Source organism: Archocentrus centrarchus (genome assembly GCF_007364275.1).
Source record: "Archocentrus centrarchus isolate MPI-CPG fArcCen1 chromosome 18 unlocalized genomic scaffold, fArcCen1 scaffold_23_ctg1, whole genome shotgun sequence".
NCBI classification, from domain to species: Eukaryota; Metazoa; Chordata; class Actinopteri; order Cichliformes; family Cichlidae; genus Archocentrus; species Archocentrus centrarchus.
Genome location: NW_022060145.1, coordinates 8,259,147 through 8,274,598, shown reverse-complemented (window position 1 = coordinate 8,274,598; position 15,452 = coordinate 8,259,147). Strand labels below are relative to the sequence as shown.

At 39.3% G+C, this 15,452-nt stretch overlaps 1 protein-coding gene across 1 annotated transcript in view; it reads right to left on the bottom strand.

The window, feature by feature from the left end:
* Positions 1 to 15,452, bottom strand: part of LOC115775111 (adhesion G protein-coupled receptor L3) — a 194,806-nt gene that overhangs the window by 4,729 nt on the left and 174,625 nt on the right. The window contains exons 18-22 of the mRNA XM_030722616.1: positions 13,180 to 13,221; positions 11,381 to 11,407; positions 9,041 to 9,209; positions 8,729 to 8,854; positions 5,574 to 5,670 (exon numbers count right to left, since the gene is read on the bottom strand). Coding sequence (XP_030578476.1) covers positions 5,574 to 5,670; positions 8,729 to 8,854; positions 9,041 to 9,209; positions 11,381 to 11,407; positions 13,180 to 13,221 — 461 coding nt within the window. The remainder of the gene's footprint in view (positions 1 to 5,573; positions 5,671 to 8,728; positions 8,855 to 9,040; positions 9,210 to 11,380; positions 11,408 to 13,179; positions 13,222 to 15,452) is intronic.

The window sequence follows — 15,452 nt, the reverse complement described above, 5'->3', positions numbered from 1 at the left end:
TAGACAGAAACAGAGAGAACATACATATCAGTTGGGCAGATGCAGCTGAGCAGTGACAGCCATTAACATCCAAATGATCATGTGGTCATTAATGTGAGGGAGGTTTTTGCTACATGAAAGTGGCGGAGCTGAACTGACGTGGCTAATGGAAAGTGTGTTAATTGTACCATTAATGTCAGCCATTAGCTTTAAGCCCTTTGTTGTGCTCCACGTTCAGGCAGCATACAGATACAGTTTCCAAAGAAGAACCAACATGGCCAACACCACACAGGTATCTCTAGACTCAAACAGTAATCACTGAAGACACGCTCTGGTCTAAGCGTGTTCAAGAAAACTATGTTGCTAAATGCGCTTTTTTCTAGCATCGGTAATCTTAGGAACGGCAGGCTTGTCATAGTCTACATATTTCTGTTAAAGCCAGGGCTGTAACGCTTCTCAGAGTGGAGCTGAATATGCAACACAACTGTCCACGGTCTCCTCTCCCAGTCCCATCTTCCCATTTCACGATGCCCCACGAGCCGACTCCACTGACTGTCCTGTCACTGCTTGAGCTTACATTACATTACTACTAGACGCATGATATAATGCTGAAGAGAAGAGATGTAGAAGTGTAGAAGCGCAGTGTACGGATGTAAACACACTCCCAGGAGGAGGATTTGTCTATGTGACAGCCGTGGAGGAGAAATGGAAGGATCGCTTCATCCCTGTAACTGAGCTACTAGCTACAGATATGTTAGCCAAGCTTTGTGGTGAAATACCTGCTTTAACTGATAGGTTTAGACATCTTTTTTATTAAGACCACCTTTGTGTTGCTGCAAAAAAAGCATGTGTGCACATGTAGGTTGCTAACAGCTTTGGTAACTTTTGTGCTGATGATAATGTGGATTAGCCATGTGCTCATGTTACTTATGCTAATTAGCCTTGTGGAGCTGTAAAGGCACATCCACACAGGAAGTGATTCGCTCTCTGTGTATAGCTTTGAAGCTGAGGGTTGGTCACTAGCAGACATTGCAGACTCCAAGTGGCTGAATAACCCTCCAATGCAGGGGTGGGCAATACATTTTGCAAAGGGGCCACGTGAGAAACTGGGACTGTTGTGGAGGGCTGCACCAATAAGCCCTCCACAACAGTCCCAGTTTCTCTTGTGGCCCCTTTCCAAAATGAATTTCCCACCCCTGCTCTAACGTATTTGCTACTTTATCATATGTCAATCAATGATTTCCTATACTCTCATTTGTAGTTGTTTAGCGTCAACATTTTTCCCGTAGCTTGTGTTGGGATGTCCTCTAGAGTCTGTGATGGTGGTGGGTGAGAGGAGGATGTTAGCAAAGCTGACATCCATCATGGACAACCCCCATCACCCTCTGCATGAGACCGTGGGTGAACTGAGCAGCTCCTTCAGTCAGAGACTGAAACATCCTCGCTGCAGGAAGGAGCGCTTTCGCAGGTCATTCATCCCAACAGTAGTTAGACTGTATAACACATCATAATGTCTTGAGTCACTTGGACACTTTACCTCCTCTGCCATCACTTTATCCATACAGTCAGATACATTTCATTTATTACACTCACCCATATAATGCATACCGTGTATGCTGTGTACCTTACCGGCTACAAATTTATATAATATTTTGATATCTTTATATAGTGTTTTGACGTGTGTGTATATGTGTGTATATGTAAATGTGGGTATTGACACTGATATATATATTTATGTATATAGTGCTTATGTATATGTGTATAGTTTTTTGCTATTTTATTTTATTCTATTGAATTTTAGTTTTTAGTTTAGTTATTTGTTCTTACTCATCCTTTTCATTTTTTCTCTGTACTGAGCTGCTGTAATGCACAAATTTCCCCGTCGTGGGATCATTAAAGTTTTATCTTATCTTATCTTATCTTAGCTGCGTGAACACACCAAATGCCAGTGGTGCCTAGTCACAGCATCACTGCTGGATGTTTCCTATGTGGATACCTGTTGAATGCCTGGTTGAAGTATGCTGCGGTGTGTTCACACTCTGTGATGCGCTGGGGATATCTTTGCCTGCACAGATGTTAAAGCATTAACAAATTAATCAGTCACCAAGGCCGGTTAGCAGCTTCAGTTAGCATTTAGCATTAGTTTAGCTATTTGCTTCTGACATACTGATAAAGTAAAACAGGTTGACAGCTCACTATATGAATTATTTTTCAATTAAGAAACCAGCTGGACCAGCAACCACCTCTGCACTTTTAGTTAACTTTTACAAAGTTGAACTTTCATCAACTTCTCATCACAAGGAGAGCGAGCAAAGCGACGCAACGCATCCGCAATGCAGTTTCCGCAACGAGAGAATTCGGCTCAGTTCAATGTGAACGAGACGCGAGACAAGCGAAGCCTAAAACGTTATTGTGTGTTCAAATGTTTAAAGACCCTTCAGGTAAGTACTGAACTAGAAACACATCAGAATGTTTTTTTTCTAAATCATGATCATCATGCCTGTAGTAAAAAAATAATTAGTCTCTCCCTTTTTCACATGCACAATTTTTCGCAATAAAAAAAAAAAAAAGAAAGAATCCTAGGTATAAACTTAACAGTGGATTGGAAGAATTGTTACACCCCTAGTTAAAAATAAGCTGTGTTCACAGCTTTTGTTGTTGTTGCCCTGCCTGTGTGGAAGCTTGGCCCGAATGCTATCCCAGTTCAGGTACTTCAGTGCCTCGGTTCTGCTGTTGTATTCAACTCTGGGAAGTTTACACTCTCTGACATAGCATTAGAAATAAAGTTGACTGCCGCTGAAAAGAAATGATAGGCCTGCTTTTGTCTACCTTTAAAAAAAATAAGAATTTCAAGTAGTAGAGCCCTGACTATTAGCACTGTAAATTGCATGCTGTGTGAAAATGGAAAGCTTGACAGGTGCAGCAGCACAAAGGAAGCCCACCAACAGCCAATGCTTGCACTATTATTATTACTTCTGGCATTGCCAATCTTATGAGATGAAGTGGTCTAATATTTCCTTTTCTCCAAAGAGCAAAGTTCAATACTTGCTCATTCTCTTTGCGCTGTTGCTGAAATAACCTTTGAATGAAGTGATATGTCCCTTCTATAGCGAAGACGGTCATTACTTTGCATCAGCCTCGCCTCTTTCACGGAAACAGAACAGAGGCTCATTTTCTATTTATGCAGTGCTTGTCTTCAGATTCTTGCTGCCAGGATCTGGCCCAAATGACTCATCAGTTTCCCATCCACATACCACCGCACCAAAGCAACCCTCACAGTCTGAGCCCAGTGATTAGCCCACAGATTTGAAGGCTGCAATCTTAAACATGAATGCTGCCGATTCAGTAATGTTTGTTTTTCTTACCGTGGCTGATGGTAAAAAATAATTTATCTCCAAGTGTTTGAATACATTATGCAGAATATCAAGTATGCTGAAAATATTTCTCAGACGCACTCATTTCCTGTTTACAAGGTTTTTTTTCTTCTCCCTGTCAATGTATGATGCTATTATTTTTAAAGAAGCCAAATTTAAGACTTGTGAGGGCGTTACATGCGTGCGCCTCCTGTATGCGCTGTGCCAGAGCGGGTAAACATCTTTTATCTGAGGTGCGAGTACACCGCAATTAGATCCTCCGGCAGAGTGTACTGTTCTTTTTCCAGTGCTCTGAATCTGTCACACCGCTGGAGAAAGGTTTTAATAGTACCCTGTGACTCTCCCCTTCCTGTTAAAAGTTATATTCTTTTTTTGATGGTGTTCTAATTGCACTTGTACTTTTTATGTCTACAGACTATGCTTAATGAAATTTTAAAAGCATTATAGTGCTGCTGATTTAGTTTCATCTTTCAGCATTGTTCCTATTCTTTTTGAGCATTAATTAGCCATGTTGTAATTTATGCTTGGGAATCAGAATGCCGTTTTGATTTTTTTTAAAAAAAAAACAACAAAAAAACAAAACAGTAATTTGTTGTTGCTGTTGCTGCTTGTCCTAATTACAGTGTATTCCATAAACACCAGCCCCCTTTTGAATTCTCCCAGTGACAGATACCCCACTGACTGTGTCTGTGTTTGAATTGGACAATTTCCAAAAAATCACACTGATTGTGCAGAAATAATCTTGAATGCTGGGATAAATTGAACATGCAAAGCTATCAAGATGATTGCATGACTCTGCTCTCGAGAAGATCACAGCGAGAGCGTCAGCTGCAGGCTCACTCTCTCGTGTGTGTGTGTGTGTGTGTGTATGTGGGGGGGATCTGTATGAAGAATACAGAAGACAAATCAGCAAGGAATATTCGCTCCTCAGCATATAATTCCTTAATAACAACACGGCAGCAGCCGTGGAGAAGTGCAATTCTATTTGCATCTGTTTCTTATGATACTTGAGCTCATGTGAGAGTTTTCTCTATCAGATCCAGCCTGGTGAGCAGCCAGGGGTATTCAAATGCATTTATAATTTCTACCTCTTTTTCTATATATATATTTAGGGAAGATCCATACAGGCTTTTCCTTCAATCCTGCCCTCAAAGCTTCACCTCCTGCCCTGTTTCAGCCTTTCCGCTATTGATAAAAGCTGCGTCTGTTGATGGTGCTAAGCTGAGCACCTAATTATTGAGATCATGACACTTCCTCCCCGTGTCGAACATTAATCCATCATTGTAACTATGCATTAGCGTCTATGCGAGAAGGCGCCCAGAGCAAATTAGGAGCGTGAGCAGTGTGATACTGGAGCCCTCCATCAGGAGATGTGATGACTGGGGAAAGTGTTAGGGAGGGATGCCAGCAAGTAGAATTTGCTCCAGATAACCTGAGAGACTCCAAAGTTTACTCTGTCTGTTAATGTAAACGCTTTATTAACATACGTCTGAGAGAGAACCCACGCTGAATTGAATTTTTGCTTTTCATTAAGCACCTTTGCTGAGATAATTTCTGGTTTCTATTTCAAGGCTTTTGCAGCCAGATGGCAAAGCAGGGGAAAAAAAAAAAAAAAAAGCTATTCTTTTAGTATGCTCATCAAATGAATTAAAGGTGATGAAATGCATGATTTACCTGGAGCCTGTTATTGTCTTTACCACCTAATCTGTTTAGTTTTACTTTTCCAAATGGTAGAAATGGTTTTTTGTACTTCAAAAGAAAACATAATAAACAATTTTCTGCAGCAGTGAGGAATTTATCCTTTCAATCTCTCATTTCTACAGATAAGAATTTGCAGCACTATTAGAAATTGTTTTCAGGGATTTAATTTTTTACATTCTAAACCTTGCTGTGGTATTTGGTAATAATTAACAGCCAAGTAGAGGGAAAAAGAATAAATATTTCACTTTTTACTTTTCACTGTTTTAATTATTTGCAGTATCTGAGGAAAACTGCTGTGACATGAGTGATTTGCCTTGACTTTCTATGTTGGATTGAAGTTTGCAGCTAAAAGCTTTAAAGAGGCTTTTAATTCTGCAAAGCCCTCGTGTCATTAAGAGGAATGCAAGAGGAATAATAGTGTTGCTTTTGTGAGGGTCAAAAAAAAAGTCAGTCATAAATTCTGAGGTGAAGGGTGGTGTATTGGATCATGAAGAAAAGATGTACTGCGGAAACAAATACCTCTGTTGAGGGACGCAGAGCTGTTGATGTCCCCGGTCATAAAAGAGGACTCGGACTGTTTTCTGACCGTGTCATTCCACATTCGACGGATCCGGCTCTGCGCAGGAAAAAACAAAAAAACAACAACTTTCCTCCTTAGAATATTAACTCTTAGTGCTGCTGGCAAAAAAATAAATAACTACAAGTCTGCACATGGAGGACAAATGAAAGCTCTGAGGTTTTGAGCATATTTCCTCAAGTGTACACTCATATTCTTCACAGCTCAATAAAGGCTGAGATGGGAAGAAAAAGAGATGCTATCAGCTTTCAAATCTAGTATTTAACCCTGAAATATGTCAGCTGTAGGGATAAGTAACCTCCAATTAAAAATGAGCATTAGTACTGCGATAGGTTAAATCAATAATAAAGTCATCAGTCAAGCTCTCTTGAGTCTCTATCTTGGGTTGGAAAGGCTCAATCCAAGAGAGTTCATCCTGGTTAATTATCACAGTCCCGTGGGCTATTGCACAAGCTAAGGAGATGCATCTAACCATAGAAATGTGTCCTTTCTATTCTGTGTCTTGGCAGAACATTTTAGATTTTTCAGATTAAAATATCAAAGATTTGTTGCTGTGAAAAAAGTATATTTTTTTAATGTATTTAATGTTTTGCGATGGTATCATTTACTTCAAGAACTCTTTGCATCCCCCGATCAGTTGGCAAGAGGTTGCTGGCAGTCGATTGGTGAAATTGGTGGCAAAGAGGTATAATAAATTGCCACGTGAAAACTGCCTTGCCATAGCTGTGGTTGCTAACAGATTGCCACAGTTGCCTGCAGTTTACATAGAAGACGCTAACTTGTCTGCAGACACTTGCCAACTGCTTGCTGATTGGCAGCGAAACCGTGAAAAGTGTGACACAAATACGGGGACTGTTCACCTTCAAAATAAAAGTTCCACTTTTTGAAATGTGTTGATTACAACAGTGAGGGGCAGCTTTTACTTTGAAAGTGAGCAGTTTCCACTCTCGGTGAGTAGTTGGAGAGTGTTTGAATACAAGCCGTGTGTCCTCCATGCAAACTAAAGTGGCAATCTACTAGCTATAAAAGTATACACAAGGACATGTTTGGTGCAGCATCCTCTTAGCGACCAGAGGTTGCCTGGGCGGTAACTGAATGGTCTCTAGGCCTGTGTGATTGAGGCCTTAGTAAGGTGCTTTGCCTCCACATGTGGCCAGAAGAGCTTCAGTGCACCTTGGTAATGATTGGTATTGGTGTGTGAAAACTCTCTTGGGGATAATAAACACCATTCTGCTAAAAGATTGCTGGTGAAGAACGATGTCTAACAAACCACCCTAAAATTTCCACATAGGGGCTCAGTTGGTTTGAGATTTGGTAGCTGAAGGCTAGAGCCTATAATTCCCATCATTTTCATACTCATCAGACCAGCAGACTTCCTACTGTAGAGGGTCCAGGGTTTTTCCTTTAATTTGTCACATCTGTTTAACATATTTACCCAGTCCTTCCAGTAATCCATTCATCATCTCACTCTAGTTTAACAACATTACTCCTTTCATCTGTCTGCTTTTACTGGAATATTTGCCACATAACTCCTTCAGCACTGCACCAATAACAAGTCAAGGTTCCATCTGCAATTCCCTAAGGCGACCTGCGCCTGGATGTGAGTTACGGGGCCCTAACCCCTATAAATCTACCTAATCGATGCGGCCGACTGCGAGTTTTTAATTAAATGACTCTTGTTCATTTTGACAATTTACTAGCATTAGTACATTTTTGTGTGGATTTATTTAGGTCCACTTATTTTCAGTTTCACCACAAATTTATTTGTGCTCTCAACTCCAATCTGGCTTAAGTTTTAGTTTGATTACATCCCCTCTGATCATTCACACTCTGCATATATCTATCCCTGATATATACACTCGCTCATACTCAAAAAGAGGAAAGTTCTGCAGTATGCTGGCTGTTTTCATATATTGTTTTGTTTTTTTTTTTCACCTTTTCTATATTTCTTCCTACTGCAGCTTTAACTAAAATTGGAGCAACTGTCACCATACCTCACCTAATCCCTCGCTGAGGTTCCCCATCGCAGGGTGACATTTAAACCGAGGGCATGTTTTTATTTATAAAAGCTTAAAGCATTTTTCACATCATAAATTGGCTTCTGTCTCGAGCCAAGATGACACATAGCTCACATATTCAAACAGCAACATATACTGACACAGCTGATCTCATTATCATATTTGCACATGATTCTGTCCCCAGAACTAAGGGACACAGATGGGTTGAAAATGACAGTGCCATTTCTTCTTCTTCTTTTGGACAGACAAAAACTTGAACCATTCATAGCCGACGGGTTAGAATGTACTCTGCTGATTACGCATTCATTTAGAAGCCTCAGCGTTAGCGATAAACAACCACATCTTTCTGAGTGTTTCCATTCCTGTCTCGCTCATATAAAGTGACTGAGCATGAGGTTAGAGCCATCTTGTCAAACCACTGTGTATAATTAAATGCTTTGATCTGTATGCGGAATCCAGCTTGTATCGTGGGTTGCCGCTGCATGCTTGACTCCAAGGACTATTTATAATTGAACACTGGAAGAAATCACACTCTTTGGAATATGGATGTGATGCTCAGTTATGGTGTGCCACGGCAATTCATCCTAAACTTCACGTCAGCGTGGGTGGAATCCGTTAACTATTTACTTTACGACGGGACTCGCCATCTACGCACGGAAAATACAAACCTCGGCAAAGACAGTGAAATCTGAATTTGTAAGCGTTAAACAAATTCCTCACAAAACCGAAGCCGACACGGCATTGGCGTACCAACGTGCAGCCCAAATCCGCTCCAGTGGAAATGAATCGCAGAATTACTTTTTTTTGGCCTCATTTCATGTCCATGTGTTGTATTTTCTTCAAATCTTATGTAATGTTTTGTATCGCTCAAGATCAAATCATTACTCTGCCTCTAGCTACATCGAGCGCACACACACACACTATTTTGAGAAAAAATTTTCATAACAGAAAATTCAGCTTGTTGTTCATCTTGTTTTGAAAAGAAAATATCACACGGCGAGTTAAAGGAGTGAATTAAATAAATAAAAGATTTTGATTTTTTTTAAAAAAGAGAGAGAACGTGAAAAATGTTATTTGACCTGTGACCCTGTTGAATAACGTCCTGGAGCACGAGAGGCGGTGCCCTTCCCAGAGCCCATGGAGCTGTCCACGCTTTTGCCACTGCAGCAGTGAGTGCGCAGGCACTTCCCGTACTCCTTACGCACCTGTAAATCAAAAGCATGGACAGGTTCACACCAGCATCGCATTGTATTCCAAACCTGCTACATTCCAGCAGGTTTGTTATCAAAATTATATTTCAGTGCAGTTAATTAATGTGACGCCGAGCTATTTCTGGACACAGGACAGTTTAATAGTTGCCGAGTGTTTAGTCAAAGAACACAAATCCCGACCTTCTTCTGCAGCACACAGTGGAAGATAAAGATGAACATTCCCTGCAGGGAGTTGAAGATGGTGAAGAGGTAGGCCATCACCACCGTGCTCTCGTTGACATACATCAGGCCAAAAGCCCAGGTTAGGCCCAGCAGGCATAGCAAGGCAATGGCGCCGATCACCCAAGATCTGAAATGTAAGTAAAGAGCAATTTTATGAATAATTACTGTTTAAATGCTGGTTTTTAATTTAAGAAAAGGTACATAAACTGTACCAAAAAATATGATTTATAAAAGCAATAATTTGATATGTACGTTAGCGGAAAGGTTTAGAAATGAAACTGCTTAATCCACAATTATAAATATAGTTTTTCTCTGAGAGGGAGAGGAGGCACAAAACAAATGAACAGGGAAAGGCAACTGATGATAAATGAGAAGGAATTTTTCTTTATTCTATGAATCCGTCCTTATCTACCTTTTCATTTTTCCATTTGCAGTCTTTCAATGCAATGTCCGCGACTATTTGAAAAGCCTTAGATGATCCTAAAAAACAATAATTGCACTCTGTGTGTGTGTGTGTGTGTGTGTGTGTGAGACCAGCAAATACAGGTTGTTTTCAGTAAAAGAAAATTATTATGTTGGATTGTATTACATGAGCGGAGTGTCTTATAAAATCTTACTCAAGCAGAAGGTTTATCTGAAATAAATGCCCTTGAGATTACAATAAATGCCCTTGAGATTACAAAGTCTAGTAAAAATCTTTGTGCAGGTGCACTGTGCAGAGAAGTGGCTCTTTTTTTTTTTTTTTTTTTACCTGCATGCTTTTAGTATTTCGGTGACCCCTCGTGTTTTTGTTTTTTTTCTGAAATGAAGTTTTTTTTGTTTTCCTGTGTGTAATCGCATTAATATGGGATTCTTGTCATAATGTGTCATCCACAGCAATGCACCCTACAGTATGAGTACAGTATCCATGCAGTGCACATTATCAAAGCTTAATCACACACACCAGAAGCATCACGTTATTTTTATCAAATGTTGCGCATCCAGCACCGAACTGACTAAAATAATGTCAGATCTCTTTGCTCGTCTCCATTTTTGGTTATATCAGGATTCTACAGCATTCAGAATAGCAGAGCTATTTATTCAATAGGTCAGCCTATGACAAGGTAATTCTTAATAATAGATGGATATTTAGCTTTAATAGTTACATTTTTACCAGTGTTATTAATTTTATGGTTTAGAACAACCAGTTTGCAGGTAGTAATTCTTTATAAAACTGTTGAATGTTGGGCACAGTCCCCAAAAATAACTAAACAAAATGACCCAACTTGACTGCACTCTATTTTCTACAGTCCCCTTCATATTGTTAATGTTCTCATTCGACCTGGTTTTGGAAATCATATCAAATTTTATAAAAGTGATCTGATAATCTCTGCAGAGTACCCATGCTATTTTGAGCTATCCATGTGTTTTAGCTTTTACTTTTATGTAGTTATTTTACCAGTTTGACTTTAGCTAGCCATCAGTTACTATTAGTAAATTGTTTCAACCTTAAATTCGCTGTTATCGAGCTGCTTCAACCTTTTATTCAGTTTTTGCCATCACTTTAGCTACTTTAACCTTTCACTGATTAATTTTAGCTGCCTATCAGTTGCTTTAAGAAAACTGGTTCTGCCATACACTCACTATTCTTAGTGAATTATTTCAACCACTCATCCATTCATTTTGCCAAAACTGCTGAAATAACGATCTAAAAGTTAAATTTCACTTTTAGTTATTTCAACTGTTTAAAGTTTTTTGTAACTAGCAATCAGTTATTTGGCACTTCAGTTACTTTTTGCTAACTATTTTAGCCATTTTTTTCCCCCATTGCTCTTTCACGCTTTCTCTAAATACCTGTTCAGATGTTAAAGCAGCAACATGTATATGTCATAATTCCTTCCTCTTGTTTTTTATTCCTTTAGCAATCTTTCTGAATGCCCTTGCTGAAATACTGCTTGAGGCATATCAACTTGGGTTCGAATGTAACTCTGATTTGTGCCCTGATGGATTTATTTCATACTGGATGCAGATAGAGAGAATGAATCCCAGTTCACATACACTACAGTACTAACATTTCTATACAGTGCACTGTAAAGACTCAGGTGCCATTTAAAGCTAATCTTGCTTGTCACATCTGTAAGCTAAGATCACAGTACTTCGTGCACACTAATGTGGCCTCCAATCCGACTGAGTTCTCTACTATAAATCATGTTAATGATTCAGAGAGGCAACCAGATGGATTTGGGTGCTTTGTTCATATGGTGGAGTAAATGAAAGATGGCATTATGAGAAAAAAGAGCCATTCCAGTTTTGTCTTACTTGATCTTAGGTTCATAATCCTGATAGCTGAGCCATACAATCAGAACAAAATAAAAAGAAATCAGGCAGAAATGAATTAAATCCCATATCAAAGCAATGCAGAGGTAAAATTTAAAAAAGGTTTAAAAAAATATGTGGCCATAAATACAATGTACAAATTTAGAAATGGAGATGGAAACAATACAAGGAGAAGGGCGACGGCTTGCTTGACTGTATGGGATTAAAGCTACACTACAATCACAGACTCTCCATTCAAACATCAAGACAGTTACACAGATTGGAAAAGGATTTGTTAGTGATTTACAGGTGCTAACAATAATTATCTCTTTCACGTAGGTATCTAGCTCCCTTCATAAATGCTGGCAGACCTCCACATTTAAGCGGTTATAAATGGGCCAGGTGCGCAGCGAAATAAATGATTTATGAATTCACCAGGGCAACCATTAAACATAATTTTCCCAGGGCTGTCTTAATGACCTGGTGAGAAAGGTACTTTATCAAGGCGATTGCCCCCAGATTGGACACAGAAACACAGGCAGTGGACACAAAAAAGAACAATATATTGTCCTCCAACTAGCAGGAGTTTTGTTGGAAGGATAGTGGATGATAGAGACAAAAGAGGTCATAAGAAATGCATTGAGAGGACAGGATATGAAGAGGGTACGACTCATATCAGCACGGCATGGCTTATCTTCTCCTGGAGTTATCAGATTAAAAATATGAGGACGATTTTTGAGGGCTGCATAGTAGGAGCCTCGAGGCAAAACTTCTGAGACTGCGTTACAGTCACTGAAAAGCATAACGGCTCACTTACAAATGAATCGGGAGCATTTCAGTTTCAGAACTGTTGCCTGAAAGCTACTAATACAATATCACTTACTGATCCTCTCATATTCCCGGCATCATTAACTTCAAAATAGTTTATGTAAAGTATTTGACAAAGCTAATTATGTCATAAAGGAATGATTGTAATTAAATGCATTAAATACATTTTAAAATGTTAAATTTGGCACCTTTGCAATTTAAGTACTTCAGCTCAATTGTGCTTGTCACAAAACCCACCCAAAAGGCCCATCTGAATATGTAATACATATACATGTACTATCCTGAGGACCACCACCAAAAAAAAGGAAAAGGCTTTATTGTGCTAATTGTTGCCAAAAGGGAGCAATTTTAAGCAGAGAACTATTTCAGACTGTGACATCAGATTACCTATTTCCTTCCAAATGACTTAATTTTCCGGGGTGCCATTTGTCGCCATGTCACAGATCATTTATGTATGAGATTGCAATTGGTCAATTCAATTTGTTTTAAATCTACATAAAGTCATTTCATAGGCTCGGTCTGGGAAAGGCGGGGGGAGGGGGGGAGTGCTGTAATCAGCCCAATAGGGGTGTTAATTATTTAACCAAAGGTATGCTTTAAATGCAAATCACCTCAAAGTGTTTAAAACATCAATAGTGCAAAGTTTTTGATGACGGCAGAGACATTTTTAATCTTTTACATCACAGCATTAGCATATTTCATTTGAAGTTCCTTATCTGAACTGGGAGGGCTCTCTGCAAAGAGAGAGTTCGCAGCTAAAAATGTTCAGTCCATCATGTTCTAAGTATGCTGCATTCAGGGGTAAGTTTGGTATTCAAAGTCACAATGGTGCAAAAGTCATGCTGCAATCCATGAATCATAGGGCAGTGGCAGCCACTGTCTCCATTACGGGGTGAGGAGGGGAAAAGAGAAAACACATCAAACACAATATCAATTCTATTCTACTCCCTCTGCTGAGAAATGTTGCATCTTACCAGTGCCATTCTACAATAACACATCCATCATAATAACGGTAGCTAAAATGAAGAGGAAAAAATGGAAGATGAGAAACAGAAAGATGTTAAAGATAAACACGGCATAAGATAAAAAGGCAGGATGTGAGTGCTAATCAAAAAAAAAAAAAAAGCAAAGAGGGAGAAAGAGATACACAGTGAAACAGAGATGAAACATTCATATTAAAATAAGGCAGTATGATGAAATCTGAACAAAAAACATGACATCAAACCATACAGAGGAACCAAATAGCAAAAAATGAAACAAAAAAAAAGACATACCTCATTATACTAAGCTAAACTGACTTAATTAACCAGCACTATCATGATCATCAATCCAGTTCACCTTGATGGATCATTTTGAAGAGACTCTTGTCTTAAAAATAAAGCAGCAACGGGCCCGAAAAGATCAGCTATGATGTTTAGCAGCAATGTTATAAAATTTAAAGTTATGCACTGACTCCTACACCATAGTGAATCAACATGAATTAAAGTGCTGAAAGAACAAGAATGATCAAATTCATTTTACTTGAAATTTGAAACGGGCACACCTGTTGATGGCTGGAAGAGGATATATTCAGTTTAGCGGTATTGTTCAGCCCACAATACTGTGTTTGTGCAGTTTTGTAATGGGCCTTGGTGTAAAAACCTCATCAGATGAATGAGGGCTGACAAAAAGCTGCACAGATCCATCTGTTTTTTTCGAACAGCCAACACCGCCGAGTGTTTTCAAGTCAGTAAGACTTTGGCTGAGGAGGTCAGTTGGTTGCTACATTTAGGAGGGCGCAGTGTTATAAATCACATGACACTTAGAACCAAAGCAGTCAATATTTCTCCTGCAGAACCAGCTGCACAATGTATCTAGCCTTCGCAAAGACGGGTGACATACATAAGTGGGCAGAAAAAAAATGTCTTACAAAGTAGTAAGTAGTTACTTATTGTAAACTTTAAGATAAACTAAATCACATTTTTGCGATTTGCTGTATTAATTTGTGAAGGCAATGACTTTTACTTGTTATAGTATTGTGGATCAGTGTTTTGCTCAGGGATGTAGCTGGTGGTCCACTGGTGATCTGAAGCTGCATTAAAGTACTCTGCTAAGCAATCTATTTCCAGACCAAGTTGTCTAGGCAAAGGGAGTCTGTGTGGGCAGCAGGTGGTCTGCCTGTATTTCTGCCAGTGTTTGTACCGTGGCACATTTGTACTGCATAGTAGATGTTTGAGATTGGCTGTGCACATCTACTTGCACATACTATGCATATGTCATAGTGTGAACATGCTGTAAATGTGCAGAATCTATTGTTTAGGCATGCTGGTTTCTCTAAGCAGATCTGCATGTGAGCAGAACACTTACTGCGAGCACATTCCCAACACTCTTCAGAAGATAGGAAGAGGCCATATGCTACAATGTTTAAAAGTGAGCTGCCAACACAAAAATAACAAGAAAATCCTGAATACTTGAGGTGGCGCTGATTGGCTTTCCCCATGTAGCCACTACAGGAGGTCTCAAGTTTGGATTAAGTATAAAAACCTTGTTACAGCTTTGACAAAGGACCATAGAGTAAAGAGATAAGAAAATGGTGAGGTTTAATTAGATGAACATGCATTAGTGATTTTGTATTACTAGATGCACTATTAAACTTAAGAATATCTGTAACACTGGCCAATTCACCTAACCTTAAACAGTTTTAGTAATGCAAATGATATATCAACCTTAACGGCCAGTAGATAAATGTGGAATCCAGCATATGCATGAGAAATTATGTGTGCACAGTCAGTTATGCTAAATCCAGTTATGCTAGCACAACATAATTATTTGTTACTTTGCCAATAAATGCAACAAAGTGAATATTCCATTTGAGTCTTCTTCAAATGTCTTTCTTTGTCCTTAAGAATCCACACAGGAAGAGACTAGCAGCGATGTAGCAGCCAGAGATGTTAATGTCAATGAAATTCACTGACTTGCGAAGTAACAGTAATGCAAAGCGAGTGGGTCCTTATTTAACTTTTCTCTGCTTTGAGATGAGTAATTGAAGCAACAGTCCACGGAGGCAAAGGATATCACTGACTCACGTATTCGTGGGTGGTAAATGCAAATTTAGTAGTGGGTTACCAAAGGCCTGGATCACCATCCTAGAGGCCAATCAGTGACCCCCACAGAAACTACCGGATCTTCAAGGAAAAATGTGTAATCACTGACCAGCTGTGGTTGCAGGACGTTGAGTGCTATTGCTAGATGAAACTGGTCATAAAGA